The sequence below is a fragment of the Phragmites australis genome, chromosome 5, assembly GCF_958298935.1.
Source record: "Phragmites australis chromosome 5, lpPhrAust1.1, whole genome shotgun sequence".
Classification (NCBI taxonomy): Eukaryota; Viridiplantae; Streptophyta; class Magnoliopsida; order Poales; family Poaceae; genus Phragmites; species Phragmites australis.
The window spans coordinates 18,165,034-18,181,598 of record NC_084925.1 but is presented as its reverse complement, the minus strand read 5'-3'; the positions used below and the strand labels follow the sequence as shown (position 1 = coordinate 18,181,598).

General features: G+C 39.1%; 1 protein-coding gene across 4 annotated transcripts; it reads left to right on the top strand.

Annotated features, from left to right (window-relative positions):
* The first annotated feature begins 9,584 nt into the window (after positions 1 to 9,584).
* On the top strand, positions 9,585 to 15,948 carry LOC133918870 (senescence-associated protein OSA15, chloroplastic). 4 transcript variants are annotated; one of them, XM_062362961.1, is made up of 13 exons: positions 9,585 to 9,844; positions 10,265 to 10,709; positions 11,472 to 11,642; positions 11,782 to 11,843; positions 11,931 to 12,007; positions 12,092 to 12,163; positions 12,372 to 12,440; positions 13,637 to 13,683; positions 13,820 to 13,940; positions 14,015 to 14,083; positions 14,163 to 14,266; positions 14,946 to 15,021; positions 15,488 to 15,948. In XM_062362961.1, the coding sequence occupies exons 2-13, from the start codon at positions 10,390 to 10,392 to the stop codon at positions 15,659 to 15,661; spliced, it is 1,362 nt and encodes a 453-aa protein (XP_062218945.1). In that variant the 5' UTR covers positions 9,585 to 9,844; positions 10,265 to 10,389; the 3' UTR covers positions 15,662 to 15,948. The 4 variants fall into 4 exon arrangements, with proteins under 4 accessions (XP_062218945.1, XP_062218947.1, XP_062218946.1 ...); XM_062362960.1 differs by having other exon boundaries at positions 9,587 to 9,844; positions 11,770 to 11,843; XM_062362963.1 differs by lacking the exon at positions 14,946 to 15,021 and having other exon boundaries at positions 11,770 to 11,843; positions 15,488 to 15,665.
* The last annotated feature ends 617 nt before the right edge of the window (positions 15,949 to 16,565 follow it).

Here is a 16,565-nt window from a genome sequence, read left to right as displayed (position 1 = left end):
TGCACACATACTAGGCTGGATCACCGTGCTCTAGTGTGCTAGCACCGCACGCGTAGCTAGGTTTTGGGAGATCAAGTGGAAGGTAGCAGCTAGGGTTTCAGAGTGGCTCACACCTTACACGCCCCACAACACGCCTCTCCTTATATAGAGCTCGCTAATGGGCTCCCACGTTGGAAGCCCTTTAGGACTCTAACTCCTCATGGATCACAATCCATTCAAACCCATATAAGAATCCAATTCGTATGTTTTATTCCAAACCATTAAGTGTGTAAACCATTAGTTTCATGACAAATGGCTATGACTCAAAAACCCTTTCTGAATTGAAATCAATAACAATCCATAAAGGGCATATTGACTTCTGAGTATACACAAAGATCATATCAGCCGAACCTTCATAAACACATACACCGATCCCTTTGCCCCACGATATTAGTCAAGCTCAAGGTGAGATATGTGCCACCTTTTGTGATAGCTCAACCATTCACTCAATCGAGTCATGGATTATCAAAATTGTGATTAACTATTTAATCATATTGGTATGGCCATGCACTTTCTTATCCAACGACATTGAGAGGGCCAAATATATATCCCTCGTTATCAAGGAGGGATAATTTCCATCTTGATCGCTCACACCCCATGACTTGTTTCATGGTAAACCCAAAAACTACCTTTATGACTATCCAGTTATGGAGTAGCGTTTGACAGTCCCAAAGTATACCACTTCACATTCTGAGAATGAATAATGATCTCAGGTTTAAGGATCCTACATATATACCATTTAAGATAACAACTAATGGCACATCATAAATAACAATCTCAGCAGTGTCTCAAGGTGGACTATCGAATATCATGTTCTCTAACCTAGATGTCCACATTATTGATTTGGTATCTCCATACCTATGATCTATAAAATATGATCATCAATCAATACATGTGCTGGCCTCATGAATGATCGCAATGATATGTGACTAGGGATCAACGTAGAATAATATTATGATACAAACAAATAGTTTCACGAATAAGTCACATACTTGCTAATCAATGTAAATGATAGTTGCCTCTAGGGCATATCACCATCATTCTCCCACATGCACTAGAGTCAATCATATAAGCATCTAATACCCATTACTCTCATGTGCGCCTCATGCTTGGGCCGCAAGAGTGGCTTTGTCAATGGATCAGGAATATTAAAATTTGTGTGCACCTTGCATATCTGCACGTCACCCTGATCTAAAATCTCTCGAATAAGGTGATAGTGCCACAGCCTGTGCTTGAACTTTTGGTGCGACCTAGGTTCCTTGGCTTGCGCAATGGCTCCACTCTTATCATAATAGAGATCTATTGAACTAGAAGCACTAGGCACTACACCTAATTCAGAAACAAACTTTATTATCCAAACAGCCTCCTTTGCAGCTTCAGAAGCTGCGATATACTCGTCCTCCATCATGGAATCAGCCACCGTTTCTTGCTTAAAATTCTTCCAACTCATTGCTCCTCCATTGAGGCAAAACACAAAACCAGATTGTGATCTCGAATCGCCCTTGTCGGTTTGGAAGCTAGCATTAGTGTAACCATTTACAATGAACTCCTCATCACCTCCATAAACTAGGAGCATATCCATAGTTCTTCTCAAGTACTTGAGAATATTCTTTTATGTTACCCAATGAACTTCACCCAAGTTAGATTGGTATCTACTCGTAACACTTAGAGTATAGAAAACATTCGGGTGTGTACAAAGCATGGCATACATGATGGAACCGATAGCGGAAGCATATGGGATCACACTCATCCTCCCAAGCTCATCAGGTACTGTAGGACACCGACTCTTTCTAGAGTGATGCCATGTGACATTAGCAAAAACCTTTCTTGACATTTTACATATTGAACCTTTTCAATACCATATCGATGTACGTACTCTAGCTTAATCCGATCAACCTTCTCGACCTATTTCTATAGATCTTTATACCCAATATGTATGCCACCTCTCGTAGATCTTTCATTGAGAAACTTCTTCACAACAAAGATTTGACAGCATCAAGCATTGGAATATCATTCCCGGTCAACAATATGTCATCTACATATAAGATCAGAAACACAAATGCACTCCCACTAGCCTTTATGTAAACTAAAGGCTCCTCTTCATTCTTGATGAAACCAAACCCTTTGGCCACTTCATCAAAATGATTCAAGAAGCTTGTTTTAGCCCATAGATGGACTTTTGCAGCTTGCATATCTTTCTAGCATTTTTTGGATCGACAAAACCTTCAAGTTGTGTCTTGTACACATCCTCACTTAGGTTCCATTAAGGAAAGCCGTTTTGACATCCCTTTGCCATATATCATAGTCAAAATATGTAGAAATTGCTAGGATGATCCAGATAGACTTTAGCATTGTGACAGGTGAAATTATTTCATCGTTGTTGCCCAAAACCTTTCGCCACCAATTGTGCCTTATAGTTGTGAATATTTCCATTAACGTCTTGGAGTATTAAGCATGGATTCTATCTCGGATATCATGGTTCCAAGCCATCTCTCAGAGTCCAGTCCTATTATTGTTTTCGTGTAGGTCTTAGGTTCATCATTGTCCAACAATAATATATCTTGCTGCTCCGTGGTTAGGAACATCAACCTCTCAGGTACACGACTGACGCTTTCTGATCGACATGGGGCTGGTGTCTCCACAACAGGTTTTGCAACATTTTGCATATCCAATTGTGATTTAGTAGGAGCTAAAACGCATTTCGATGGTTCCTGAATTTCTTCGAATTGCACCGTGCTCCCACTAACGTTCTTTGAGAGAAACTCTTTCTCCAGAAAAACACCATTCCGAGCGATAAACACTTTGTCTTTTTCCCAATTATAGAAATAATATCCTTTAGTTTCCCTAGGATACCCCACAAAGAAGCATTTATCTAATTTGGGAGTGAGCGTATCGGACGTCAAACATTTTACATAGGCCTCACAACCCCATATCTTAAGGAAAGACAATCTGGGACGCTGCCCAGTCCATATCTCATATGATGTCTTCTCTCCGGCTTTAGATGGAAGCCTATTTAAAGTGAACATAGTAGTTTCTAGAGTGTATCCTCAGAAGGATAATGGAACATCAAATTGGCTCATCATATATCAGACCATGTCCATCAATGTCTGGTTCCTCCATTCCGACACCCTATTCCATTGAGGCATACCCGATGGAGTAAACTGTGGAACAATTGCACATTGCTTTAGATGATTACCAAATTCATGGCTCAAATATTCACTTCCACGATCAGATCATAGAAATTTAATTGTCTTACCAAGTTGCTTTTGTACTTCACTCTGAAATTTCTTGAACTTTTCGAAGGACTCAGACTTGTGCCTCATTAGGTAGATGTAACCATATCTACTAAAGTCATTGGTAAAAGTAATGAAGTACTAAAAAAACACCTTTGGCGATGGAGCTCATTGGTCCACAACTGTCGACAAGTCACTTGTCCTCTCACCTTGACAGGTGAAGGTCACGTTAGTCATCTTGTCAAGTAAACAAGATTCGCATGTATCAAATGATTCAAAATCAAATGAATCTAGAAGATCATCTTTATGGAGCCTATGCATGTGCTTCTCATTTATATGATCCAAGTGACAATGTCACATGTCAAATAAAAGTGAGATGCAAATCATTAAGCCGAAGCTTCCTTGTATTAATGTTATAGACATGGACACCATCAAGATCTAGAATATATAATCCATTCATCAATGGACAAATACAATATAGCATACCATTCAAATAAATCAAACAACACTTGTTCTTTATTATGAATTCATAACCATCTTCTTCAAACATGATGAAGAGATAATATTTTTGCCCAAGGCAGGAATGTAATAACAATTATTTAATTCCAAAACTAATCCTGAGGATAGCGATAAGGAATAAACACCGATAGCCAACGCAACAACTTTTGCACCATTGCCGACGCGAGCATCCATCTCGCCTCTTGCACACTTCCTAGTTAGTCCCTACAATGATTTGCAAGTATGAATCATCGATCCGGTATCAAATTCCCGTGAGTCATTAGCACAAGTAGTGAGAATAATCTCTATAAAATTTATACCTAAAGAGGAAGTCTCACTTCCCTTCTTCTTCTTGAGTTCTTCCAAGTACAACTTGTAGCTCCGCCGCCAATGACCAGTCCTATGGTTGTGGTGACATGCATCAGCAGCAGTGGGGCCAGCCTTGGACATTCCAATGGGCTTAAGCTTTGAGCTCGAGATCTCATCTAAAGCTTCAGCATTGGCCTTGTGCTTCTCTTCTTGGTATCCTTCTAAACTATCATCACATGGCTAGAGCTTTTCTTAATGCTTTCCTCAGACATCTTAAGCATCCCATGTAATTCAGTCATGCTCTTCTCCATGCTATTCATATAAAAAATTCAAAATGAATGGCTCGAAGCTCGCAGGGAGCGACTGGAGAATCACATCCATAGCCAACTCAGGGCTAAGGGGAAAACCAAGTTTTTCCAGGCTCTCAACGTAACCAATCATCTTGATCACATGAGAACTGACTAGACTGCCTTCTGCCAACCTGCACGCAAACAAGGACTTAGAGGTATTGAACCTATTAGCCCTAGCTTGGTTCTAAACATGCCACGGAGTCCCACAGTCATATGATGAGCATCCACGTTCTCATGTTACTTCTAAAGCTCAGAGGACATGATGGTAAGCATGAGACAGATAACATCAAGTGAATCATTGGTGTGCTTCTCATAAGCCCTCCGATCAGCGGTAGATGCATTATCAGCGGGTTCATCGGGATAGGGAACCTCTAGAACATACTCAATTTTCTCTTGTTTGAGAACAATTCTCAAATTCCTACACCAATCAATAAAGTTTATTCCAGAAAGCTTTTCTTTTTCAAGAATTGAATGCAAATTAAAACTGGAATTGATGTTAACAATAGGTGACATGATCTACAATAGAAAAAATATGCAAAGTTTAGCACTATGTTTATATAAATCTTTCATTAAATAATTTAACAAAAGATACTCCCATCATATGAAATTGTCTCCCTCTAACGACATATAGTGGGTTAAGATCCATATTCAACTAAGTTCTAGTGAGCATTGGCATCACTGCTTTCACCCAGTGACATAGGCAAGCAAAACTTTACTAATCATATCATATATGACTCTTATTAGTTGGGTGGCATCCAATGCCCCAGCGCCCAACTTCATGCCCCAAAGTCCAAAACTGTTTTGATAGCTTTGTTAAGTAGACCAACACTATTCTTGTGGATGTCCGACATCCACCCTATCTAGTTAAGATAAATGATGGTACCCTGCTTTGGCAGACCTACCAAAACAATGATCAAAACCTATATAGGTGTAGCTATTGGAAGGGCATCAATTACTCTTAATTTTTCTAAGGAAAGCTATTCTATCATGTAAACATATCTATCTCATAGAAAATATGAATGAAATAGCATGACAACAATATAGATAAACATCACAGGCAATCATATTTTTTGTGACATAATATGTCCCCTTCACATGGTGATCTCCATCGCCATGGTCCCTACCCTCCAGACCATCATGCTTCAAGTCTCCATGATCGTGCACTAGACTGCTACACTTAATAGATAGCTACAATTTCATGAGAAATTGAAGCATCACATGTTGACACGGAGGCTGTTATACAATAATATGATAGCCTTTGGCTGTAAATAACCATGACGCGCAGCCCATGAAAATTGCACATATGCATCATATACACATAAAGGCCATACTATTCATATAATTCTCTACAAAAGTAAGTTAAGTGCAGAATTGAATTCTAATGTCATGATGTGAACTTGTTATTATGAAAATCTGAGAAACCAAGTTGAAATGAGCCTTGGTTTATATGTGATAAGTGATTGACAAGGTTGTTGATTTGGTTTGATAATTTTTGGTATTGCATAAGCTTGGTTGTGCTTGTCTATGTTTAAGACTAACCAAAGTTCGAGAGAAAAATGGAATTAGAGTTCTTTGTCTCCGTGCCAGGAAAAATGCACTCACCGGATGGTCTGGTGTGAGGAAAGTTGACCTCATTGGATGGTCTGCTGTTCAGATGGAGTTCACGCCAGAGCATTTCAATTCAGTTGCAAAAATTGATGTGTTCACCGGATAGTCTGGTGTTCAAGTGATTGTACACTAGACTATTTTTCAGGAGAAATGCAATCTTCAGAAAAATGTGTTTGAACTTGCCGGATGGTCCGGTGATGAACACAGGAGGGTTCGCCGGACTATTTTCAAAAAGGTTTTCAGAAGGGTGGAGATGTATGCACATCGGATGGTCCAGTGCTTGAAGATGTGCACACTAGAAGCATCACTGGAGTGTTTTCCAGGAGAGGTTGCAAAGTGGTTTTCCTGGTGTAGTTGTATACACCGGATAGTTTGGTGATTGTTAGTGTCACAACCAGAGGCTTCACCAGAGCTTTTTCAGATGGATTTCATAGGAGACAGGACTTGTACACACAAGATCATTCGGTGTTCATGTTTTCTGTGCGATGAGCTTTTCAACAGAGATTTGTGAGTTTGACTAATTAGAGATGGAATTAGAGAAATGTGTGTGCTTGTCTCATAATATGCAGGTGATGGATGCAACTTGACGGTCGAATGCAGGATGATCGGAACTAAGTGTGGTCTTGGTGCCAGACGATCAAGGAGGTCGAGCAGAGTCAAGGGTGATCCTAGTTGTACACAAGGAGATCAAACAAAGCGTGAGAAGGCGGATGAAGATGGCATGTTGACAAAGTCAAGCTAAAGGGATGTCGGTGCAAGCGACAAGACGACCCGAGGGATTAGGAGTGAGAGAGACTTGCTGGCCCACTGCCCCCTTCTATAACTTCTCTTCTTTCGTCCATCCATGAGGCAGTCAAATGGTCACGATTGAAAGATGGAGTGCAAGTGGCGGTGAGCCACGCTATGAGAATGTGCAAAGCGGTTCCATGGTTTGGCCTCAAAACCATGGGAAGGTTGGGAGTGCATGTGGCATTATCGCGAAGCTTGTGTTGAGACAAAGCTAAGTCATGAAGGCACCACGGTCGTTCGATGGACGAAGAAAGAGCTAGATGACAATACCCTTGGTGGTAGGTGGGAGTGTATTGGAAGAAGGGGCAAGAAATAAACAAGGACAATTAGGATCTAAGGAAGTTCCCAAGGCCTATAAATAGAAGGAGGGGGTTGTGCTAGCCTCTTGAGCCAGCCATTTGAGATTGTGTGCTAGGGTTTTAGAGGAGATGAAGAGGAGAGCTTAGCCTTTGTGTTAGGTGAGCACTTTTTGTAAACAAAAATACTTTGTAATCTACCGAAAATATGGTGTTCCTCTGTAAGAAATGAAGTTTATCTTTCCTCTTGTGCTTGCGTTCATCTCCTTCTAGTTTTCCTCTATTGACTTCCCTTACAAGTTTGCAAGTCTTTCAGTTTTCAGTTGTGTTTTCGTTTTTGTTGAAGAGCAGAATTTTTCCATCGCGTTGGAGTTGTTCTTCTTGTTTCTAGAGCGATAAGAATCATCTATGCATTAGTCTTAAACCATACCTTGCCTCTAAATCATCAACTTGGAGACTCTCTTCAATTGGTGTCTATTTCATCGAATCTAAGTGAATCAAGTTGCAAGCTTTTTGTGGCCATGACTCTTGGAATTGATTTCTATAGAACCTAGATTTCATATTCGTCCATAAGAGCCATGCTTTCTTTAGAGATTTTTGTTGTGTTTTATTTCTCTTGGTTTTGTTGCGTCTGTGTGTTGATTTGAGGTGAGTTTGGTGAAAAGATTGGGATAGGCCATCCAAGAATTTAGTGAGACTCCTATTCACCCCCCCTCTAGTCACCTTTCTCGGTCCTACACAATCTAGGCATGTATGCTACGCAACGGCATTCCCGATGGCTGATCAATAGGGCGAGGTCGAGGGGGAAGCCGCCCCTGCAGATTTTAGGGCAATACCCTGAAAACCTCTCAGAAATACATATATCATATTTATGAAATCACAATAAAAATATCATCAAATTGATCATATCAAGCCGATTTTGAGTCATTCACAATGCCTCATTTTCTATTGGATCAATCATATTGAACATCGCGTGAGGTTTTCTGGAAACGACGACAACACACACAACCTTGATTTGCTGTTCTTCCAACCATGCTGTGGCGCACGCTATTAGAACGATGGTGATTCCAACCGATAGGGGCAAGTCACACGCATGGCCAGGTGGGATAGTGAGCTAATCTTTTTGGTCATATGGTTCTATCAATTTTGTAACACCCTAAATTTTTAATTTTTTCAATAGATTAAAATTTTGCTAGAATTTAAATAGGTGTTGTAGATTTTGTTTAACCTAGAAGGAAATTAATTTCCAAATTTAATTAAAATGCCATAGGTAATATTCATGCTTGTTGCATTAATATGGTAGTAGTTACATTCGATGAGTAGCTCCACCGCGCCGGTTCTCCGCCGCCGAGCCCTCTCTTACTGTGCTAACCCCTCTCTATGTGCACACGGAGATAGTAGTGCCAGTCCCCAACTTACCTTCACCGCCAGAAGCCACCTACACTAAGCCCGAGCGTCGCCATCGCCAGCTGTCCATCAAGCCTCTCCGCTGCCAAGAACCCCATGGTGAGAACCCCCGCAATCGTCAGAGCTCCCTGATCATCGTTCTAGCCTCTCTCCTCCCACCCAAAGCGCCGTCGGCGCCACTAGTCCACCATGGACCTATAGACTTGCCCTCTACCCGTGGTCCATGAGCCCATAACTCTTTTCTGTAGAATTTTCAGTAGAAAAATAATGCTAATATTCCAGTAATTTTGATAGATTTGTAGAAAAGTCCCTAGATCTTTAAACCCTCATAACTTTTTGCCTGTAATCCTTTTCTATAGAATTTTCAGTAGAAAATTAATGTTAAAATTCTAGTAATTTTGATAGTCTTGCAGAGAAGTCCCTAAATCTTTAAACCCTCGTAACCTTTTGCTTGTAGCTCCGTTTCACATGATCTTGCGCTCAAACTCTTGTATGTGATGGATGTACTCTTAGATGTGAGGTTATTACATATTCTCCTATGTTGAGCCGATGTACTAAATAATGCCACTGCTGCCAGCAAAAGACTAGATGGCTTTTGATAAACGGGAGGATCAATTCTACCATAATGACTTATGGATGTACACTGAATTTTGCTCTAATTGTATCTCATTGAATACATTATTTTTCTTAATTTTTTTTTAAAATATCGACAACTGAATTTCCAATAGGCCTACCGACACATAGAATATCGATAGGCCTATCGGCTATCATCTTGACCGACAACTATCTCGACGTGTACCTAAGGGTCTATTGGTACTTCGCACACCGATATGCTTTTTGGTTCCATATGCTTATGGATATGTTCCCGGAGCTACTGTCGGCACCGAATGTTCAAAGACATTTTTACAAATTTTCAACAAACTAATTTAATTTGAAAAAAAAAACTTCGCATCTGCATGGCGCTGCGGAGTGGGTCGCCGCGTGCTCGGTAGGACTTGCCGATTTGGCTATTTGCGCAGCCACAGAAGATCGGATAAGGACGGGGGGCACGGGCCCGTTGGCCGCCCTCCGGCCGCAGGAGCAACTGGTGGCTGCCGCTTCCCCGCCCGAGCTTGTGTGGCCCCGCGTCGCTCTCCCTCCCCTGCTGCTTCCGGTATCTCCTTCCCCTCCACAACATCCAGCTCCTCACGCGAATCTGCTTCTCTTGGCCCCTTTTCTTTCACTCCTTCCTTCCTCCCTTCCTCACCCGTGGATCCAAAGCCAAGACTGATCGCTAGCAGCATCCGCATGAACGCTTGATTGATGGTTGGTTCAGGTAAGCACCATCCTTTTCTTTTTCGTGGGTGAGGAATGCGTCTGTTGGTGTCATTCTCTAGTCTGGGCTATAATTTCGTCTGATGAAATGTGGATCTACTTCGATACTTATAGCTCTTAACTGACGTTCACCCTATACGTACAATAAGTGACGCTCTCCCGGTTATGGTTACAAGTCAAAGTAATGTTGTCAAGTTGAACTGGAGATAACTGCCCAAGGAGACATAACTTTATTAAAGAAGTAAAAGCTGTTATAGTCTTGACAATCCAATGAACAGCTATCGAAAAATGAAACCATATTGTTGTTAATAGTGATCATGCAATAAATTTTACTTATTTTGTCTCCAGAATTTTTCATTAGTTTGATGCTGTATATGTCCGCTTACTGTGATGTGTAACTAATGTTCACATTCAATATCAGGTACTGCAAGAGTTGTGGATCAGAACTCGAAACTGGCTGCAAAATCTGCTTAATGAAGGCATAATTGGGATTATTTGTAGGGCTCAAGTTTCATAATTTTTTGGTGACACACAGCTTGTCTGCATATGGCTAGCAATATGTATGGTACTGTAGCAGCTTGTAGAGTTTGCTATAGTGATCAGTATGGAATGCCACAAAAGCTGAAAGGGCTAGGCCTCACGTTCTTGAATTGTGTGCCCCAAAAATTAGAGGTAAGGAGGTGGATAAATGGGTATCACTTAGTCTTCAGGCTCTGTCCAAATGATAGGCATTGGCAAACCAACGGGAAGTCCAATTGTTCCCTGGTTCGACAAGGCTGCAATGTTCGGTGTCATTCTTATGGTTCTCATAATAGCAGCGAAACTAAAGATAGCAAAATTTCAGAAGATTGCACCAATCCTTACAGGTAACATTTAACTCCATCTACTGGCGTGTGATATTTTTCCCCATATGATTAGTTCTTCAGAATCTGTGTATTCCTTTCAGAATCTGTGTATTTTTTCCAAAATGATTAGTTCTTCAGAATCTTCCTATGTTAGTACTTACTACAGTCATCAAGTTCGGCATATCTTATAGCTTTCTGTTAAATATGTTATTGAGATTTGTTGGTTATCCCTTGGCCTTGGAACATTTATTTGTGAAAACTGGTACATTAATTGGTAAAAAAGCTATAATATTGCATACTGGATCCATATAAATGGTAATTGCCTTGCGCATCATGTAAATTGAGTTTTCTTTTGTTGAAGTCAAGTTTACATTTACCAAATACCAAGGAATTGAATATTTGGGTACATACTTCGCATAATGGCCATCTATTCATTATTCACTGTTATATGCATCTAGGTTTGTATTCTAGCTATGTCTGTTATATGCATCTTGGTTTGTATTTTAGCTGGAGTTTTTTGCACTTGTTTATAGTAAAGTCATGCCAAAATTTATCAAAGTAAATACATAACCTGATCTCAGATGCTTCAAGAAATCTTGTTTTAACTTCAAATATTCATCCTAGTAAGCTCAAGATTTATTCTCTCTCTTTTCATGTTGTATATATTGTTTTTTTCTTACATATCTACTTTCTTTCAACAGAAGCTGAAGTGATGTTTGTTTTGAACTCGATATCTATCCACCAATGATTTCGAATTTTTATCTTCTAGTGTGTTTGTTGCAGGGATTTCGAACAACATTCAAGGGGAAGTTCTCAATTTCCAGATGACCAAGTTGCATCGAAGAAGAAGTCAGCCTATGCTAGTCAAGGGTTGGCCGATGCCTGCAAATTTGTTTACAATGATGCAAAGTTTGTAAATGAAAGGGCTCAAAGTGACATTCTATTGCTTTCACGGTACTCTTGCACACTAAATTAGAACCATATTCATATTTCTCCTAATAAATTTTACTCCGTGATAAAAGCAAAATATTGCTTACACTTTTGTATTTTTATTCTTGTCTCTGATTACTATGAATCGTAGTGGCATAACAAGGCTGAACAAACGGGCGTGTCAGGATGTTGCTGTTTTAGGCTTGGGGTTTCTCAAGCTTGATGGTACATGCTCTCCTTTTTTGCATAATAAACTCTTGATATATTTGTATTATCATCTAATTTTTCTTCTAAATTTATCTTGCCTTAAAGCTCGTGCAAGGAAGGATACTCAAAAGATTGACCACAGTGTGAAGGAGAGGGCAGCCTGCCTTAACGATTTTGCTAGAGTATGTATTTAATGTATTTGTAAGATACTGAATTATTCATATGCCTTTATGTATGTAACCTATGACCTCTGTGTAACTATTCAGGCATTAAAGGAACGAGCTGAGTCGGACTTGAAGAAAGCTGCAGACCAACATTGGAGTGATGGTGCTTTAGAGGTGTATTCTGGTTCATCTTATTTTACTTCAGTTTGTTAGAATAATTTGAAGATCCAAGCAATAGTTACCATTCTTACTGTGACAGAAAATTGCAAGCATCAGTTTTATATTACAGGAGTAGCCATCTTGTTTTACCAATTGTCAGCATGCTGTTTGTATATTGCTGTTGAATTCATGCTAATCTAATGCATTATTAATGTGCAACCAGGCAGATCTGCGACGAGCTAACTTGGTTGTTAAACGACGTGCCATGGAGGATGCTTTCATGGCTTTGAAGGTATCTTAACTAGTTGTGCATCTAGCTCTGATACCTTGCATTGTCAAGTGTTAAAATAACCATCATTAGACACCTGTACTGTTCTCTATTTTTATTTCTGAGGTGCTGGTTCATTTTCTTTATTACATGGCATATTCAAGATTTGTATAATGGGGAAATCTAGTGAAAACGTTCATCTTTTTTAAAACATGAAAACTTATTTAGTTTGGGCACCAAATCAAATAACAAAAATTGGAGCTTAAATGTAAGCTAAGAGAACAAAGAATGGAAATTACTTTGTATCTAAAATTCTGTTTGTCTTTCTCCCATTCTCTTTTGACTTATATTATGTCAGTTTTTTTTTCCAATTCTCACAACATAAATTGAACTTGAACTTCAAATTTTGAAGCAATGTTTGGTAAATTAAGAACTGGCTTCTCAGTTTTCCGGGAACTTTTCGTGTTGGTTTGTTGCTCAAATTTAAAATGTTGTCAGGTTTTCAAAAAGTAAGGCATAGACTACCAAACTATAAACTGCCTGTTCTTCAAAAAACTGTAAACTGCCTAACATATAGATAACATTCCAAACAACAAAGTCTCCCTAATCTTTTCATGGGCCCTTTATGCTCTACAGTACAACACAACATCTAGTGCTTCGTGGAAAGGTCTACGTGCCCTGTGGGTCCCATGCCCTAAATTGTATTTGCAAAAGAAAGGTTACTGAATAATCATACCAAAAATTATCTAATGAACATATGAGGATTGATCGGTTACCTAGTTAAATAAAGCAGAATGGGAACTTTGGTTATGTGGAAATCCTGCAGGATGAATTTTGGGATGCACAAATGCTGCATTCGATTGCCTACAGAATTTTTAATAGGTCGTCTAATACCGTGGACCTTTGTATATACGCAAAGGCAAAGCTATTCTAATAGCTGCTACACGCTCTAGCTAATGTAGAAGGTTCAGTGTTCTATATTCCAACAAAGTTTGCCTGTGTTATTCAATATGTGCACATTAATTTATATAAAAAATTGTCTACTCTGTAATGAAAGACTTACATCTCTTGCTGCAACAAAATTCGCTTCAAGTATAAATCTGGATTACACGCTACCTAATTTCATCAGTTTGTATCCTAACTTGCCAATTATAAGTACTCCTAGAATAGCTTGATTATAAATTAATATATTTGTATGTAATTTTCAAATTTCAATGCAGTTTGTTCGGGATATCCATGACATGATGGTGAACAGATTATATGAGCAGTAAGTTTTAGAAAGCTTGAAATGCTAATTTTCTAAGAGCGCATAGATGTTTGGTTGAAGAGGAAATTATGTTTTTACTTTTTTCTGGTACTTGTTCGCAATGGATCACTATGAGTTAAGCTAGAATTTACTATAGGCTTCCAAAGGATGGTTCTTCTCGTACAAATTCAATAAGGTTTATTACACTTGAGAGAAATGGGAAGACTCTTGAACTGTTTCCTGGTGAAGTTTCTGCTGATCAGATTAATGCCATAGAGGTGCTCTCTATATAACTTATTTAGCAGCACAGTATTGTTGTAGTGCTAACTTCTCTTTGATTTATCCTTCATAGGAAGCATACTGGAGTATGGCATCTGCCTTTTCTGAAGCTGATGGTATCGACTACACAGATCCTGAGGAGGTGAACCATTTTAAACTCATCTGATCCACACCAAACTTCCTAAATTCATTTTCCATCCCTTACTTTTCTGTTTATGAAGCTTGAATTGTTAGTAGCAACTCTTATTGACCTGGATGCCATGGATGGAAAAAGGAGTGTTTCCTTGATATCTGAATGTTCAAGCTCTCCAGATGTTAATACTAGGTACATAGAGGCTTCTTTCCTCCTGAAGTCCCCATTAATCACTTGATTTCATTGTGTTCTACTTTTGTATAGCTGCACTCATTTTCTGCCAAGATAATATAATCAATTATGCATTCACCGGATGCTACTTCTGCCTTGACAGGATCAAATCCATTTTGTGGTACAATTACCTTGAGTGGCTAATTTTTAAAGAAGAGTAAACAGAAAATGACCGGATAACTAGCTTGAGCTTATCATTCCAGAATTGGCAAATCATATTAGAGATCTAGCTCCAAGTTAGCCGTTTTTCAAAAGAAAAAAAAGAAAAAGAAAAAAAAGAACGTTAGGTAGTATTGACAGCATAGTAATTGCACAGTACGTAAACATCAGTTTCTGCTTTCATGACCATCTTAAAAAAAATTACATCTATCTAGTCTATTGTACTTTTCAAATTGCCACTCCTATTTATTTGTTTCTATACAGTGAGGTAACCTATTGTTTTTATATGAAGAAATAATGTTTTGTTTTTTATCGAGAAAGAAATAGAATATTTGTTTATTAGTGACACAACTTTAGTGGCTTTGGATTACGAGAAAGCACACACCTGAATTCCCTTGTGCTTATTTTGTAAATTTCAGTACTACTTTGGTGCTACTATATTGTATTTTTAGTGACCATCGTAAATTTCTACTCTTTGTAGGAAAGCCCTAGCTAATGCATTGGCTACAGCTCCATCCATGTGGACTCTTGGGAATGCTGGCATGGGTGCATTGCAGGTTTACATGCATCACTCTACCAATCCAAAACTGGAAAAAATCACATAAAAGATTGTTTTCATATTTTAATTTCTATATGCACAATGTCCGAATGCATAGGTGGTTCCTCAGCCAATCTTGCCCAGCCTTGGTATTGAGCAAAGAAATCTTAATTTGGGCAAAGACTCCGGTTTTGTGAGAGCCAAAATTGGCTCTCCACTAGAAATGATGTTCTTCCACACAAAAGGGGCCTGGCAAGGGTGGATAAGTCAATGAAACATGTGCTTAATTCTGAGAGTGCAGGATATATTCCATAATCAAATTTGCACAACATTACCAATTTTCATATTTCAACCCTCTGTCCCAAGCCATACAAACTGAAGGCATTTTTGTCTGATGCTCACTTCATTGTCAAACTTGTTACACTACATTTCTATAAAATTACTTTGATAAGTAAGGTTGTTTCAATGTCTTCCTTCAATTGCAGAGATTGGCTCAAGATTCCAATTATGCTGTAGCTAGGGCTGCATCAAGAGCAATTGACGAACTCAAGAAGCAGTGGGAACTTGAGGAAGGTGACAGTCTGAGGTTTGTCATGAATCAAAATTTGGCTGCTGAGAAGACTGATGATGACAACTCAGGAGCAGATGACACCACGTGAGGTGCAAATAAGATGAAAGATTAAAATTCTAGTAAGGATGGATACAAGGATAAGAAAACATCAAGGGCAACACATAAGGCATTCCAACATGACCGTTAGAACTGAAGATCAGATATATGAGCCAGCTACTTTTCTTATACTTCATTGCAGCGAAATAGGTTGCTCAGTGACCAAAATTCGCATCAAGGATGAATCATTTCAGTACACTGAGAATTGGGAAACAGCGTAAATAGAACTGTATCCTGGAACATTGTTTATAGATGAAGCAAACGGGTATGTTTGAATAACACGTTCCCAAAGGTCTTAAAACATTTTCGATAATGCTTCATCTACCAATTGTAACATATGACTAGCCATTTCCCAAAAGAAACATTTCCCAAAGGAACTCTACCATAGCTTGCTAACCCAGACATCGCCTGCCCACTCTCCAATTAACTAAACCACACAATTACATTCAGTGTTGTAGAGAACATATTTGGTGTAACTGTCGTTTCAATTTTATCGTATGTCTCTGAAGAGACATTTGGTGTAACTCTCCGAGGAATCTCAAGAACAAGGGCAACATGAACACTACAATTTCTAGAAAGTTCAATATCCAAATACAAGATTTAAAAGTCTCTAATAGTAGTAAAGGGAATATTAATACTAGAAACAATCTTCCCAGATGGATGATCAGAGGCCTCCAGTTCGTTCAGAGATGCAACAGCTCAAGGAACGTTGGAACACTAAGTGCTGCAACCAATGACTTCTTGATTGCAAACTCTGTATCCGAAGTCCAAATAACCCATGTTTGTCGCGCCGTTTGCTGTATTGGAAAGTACATTCTTCTTTCCATCCATACATCAGGTGTGCTAGTCATAGTATCATCATATCCTGTCACTACTACACAAAATCCTATCACCAT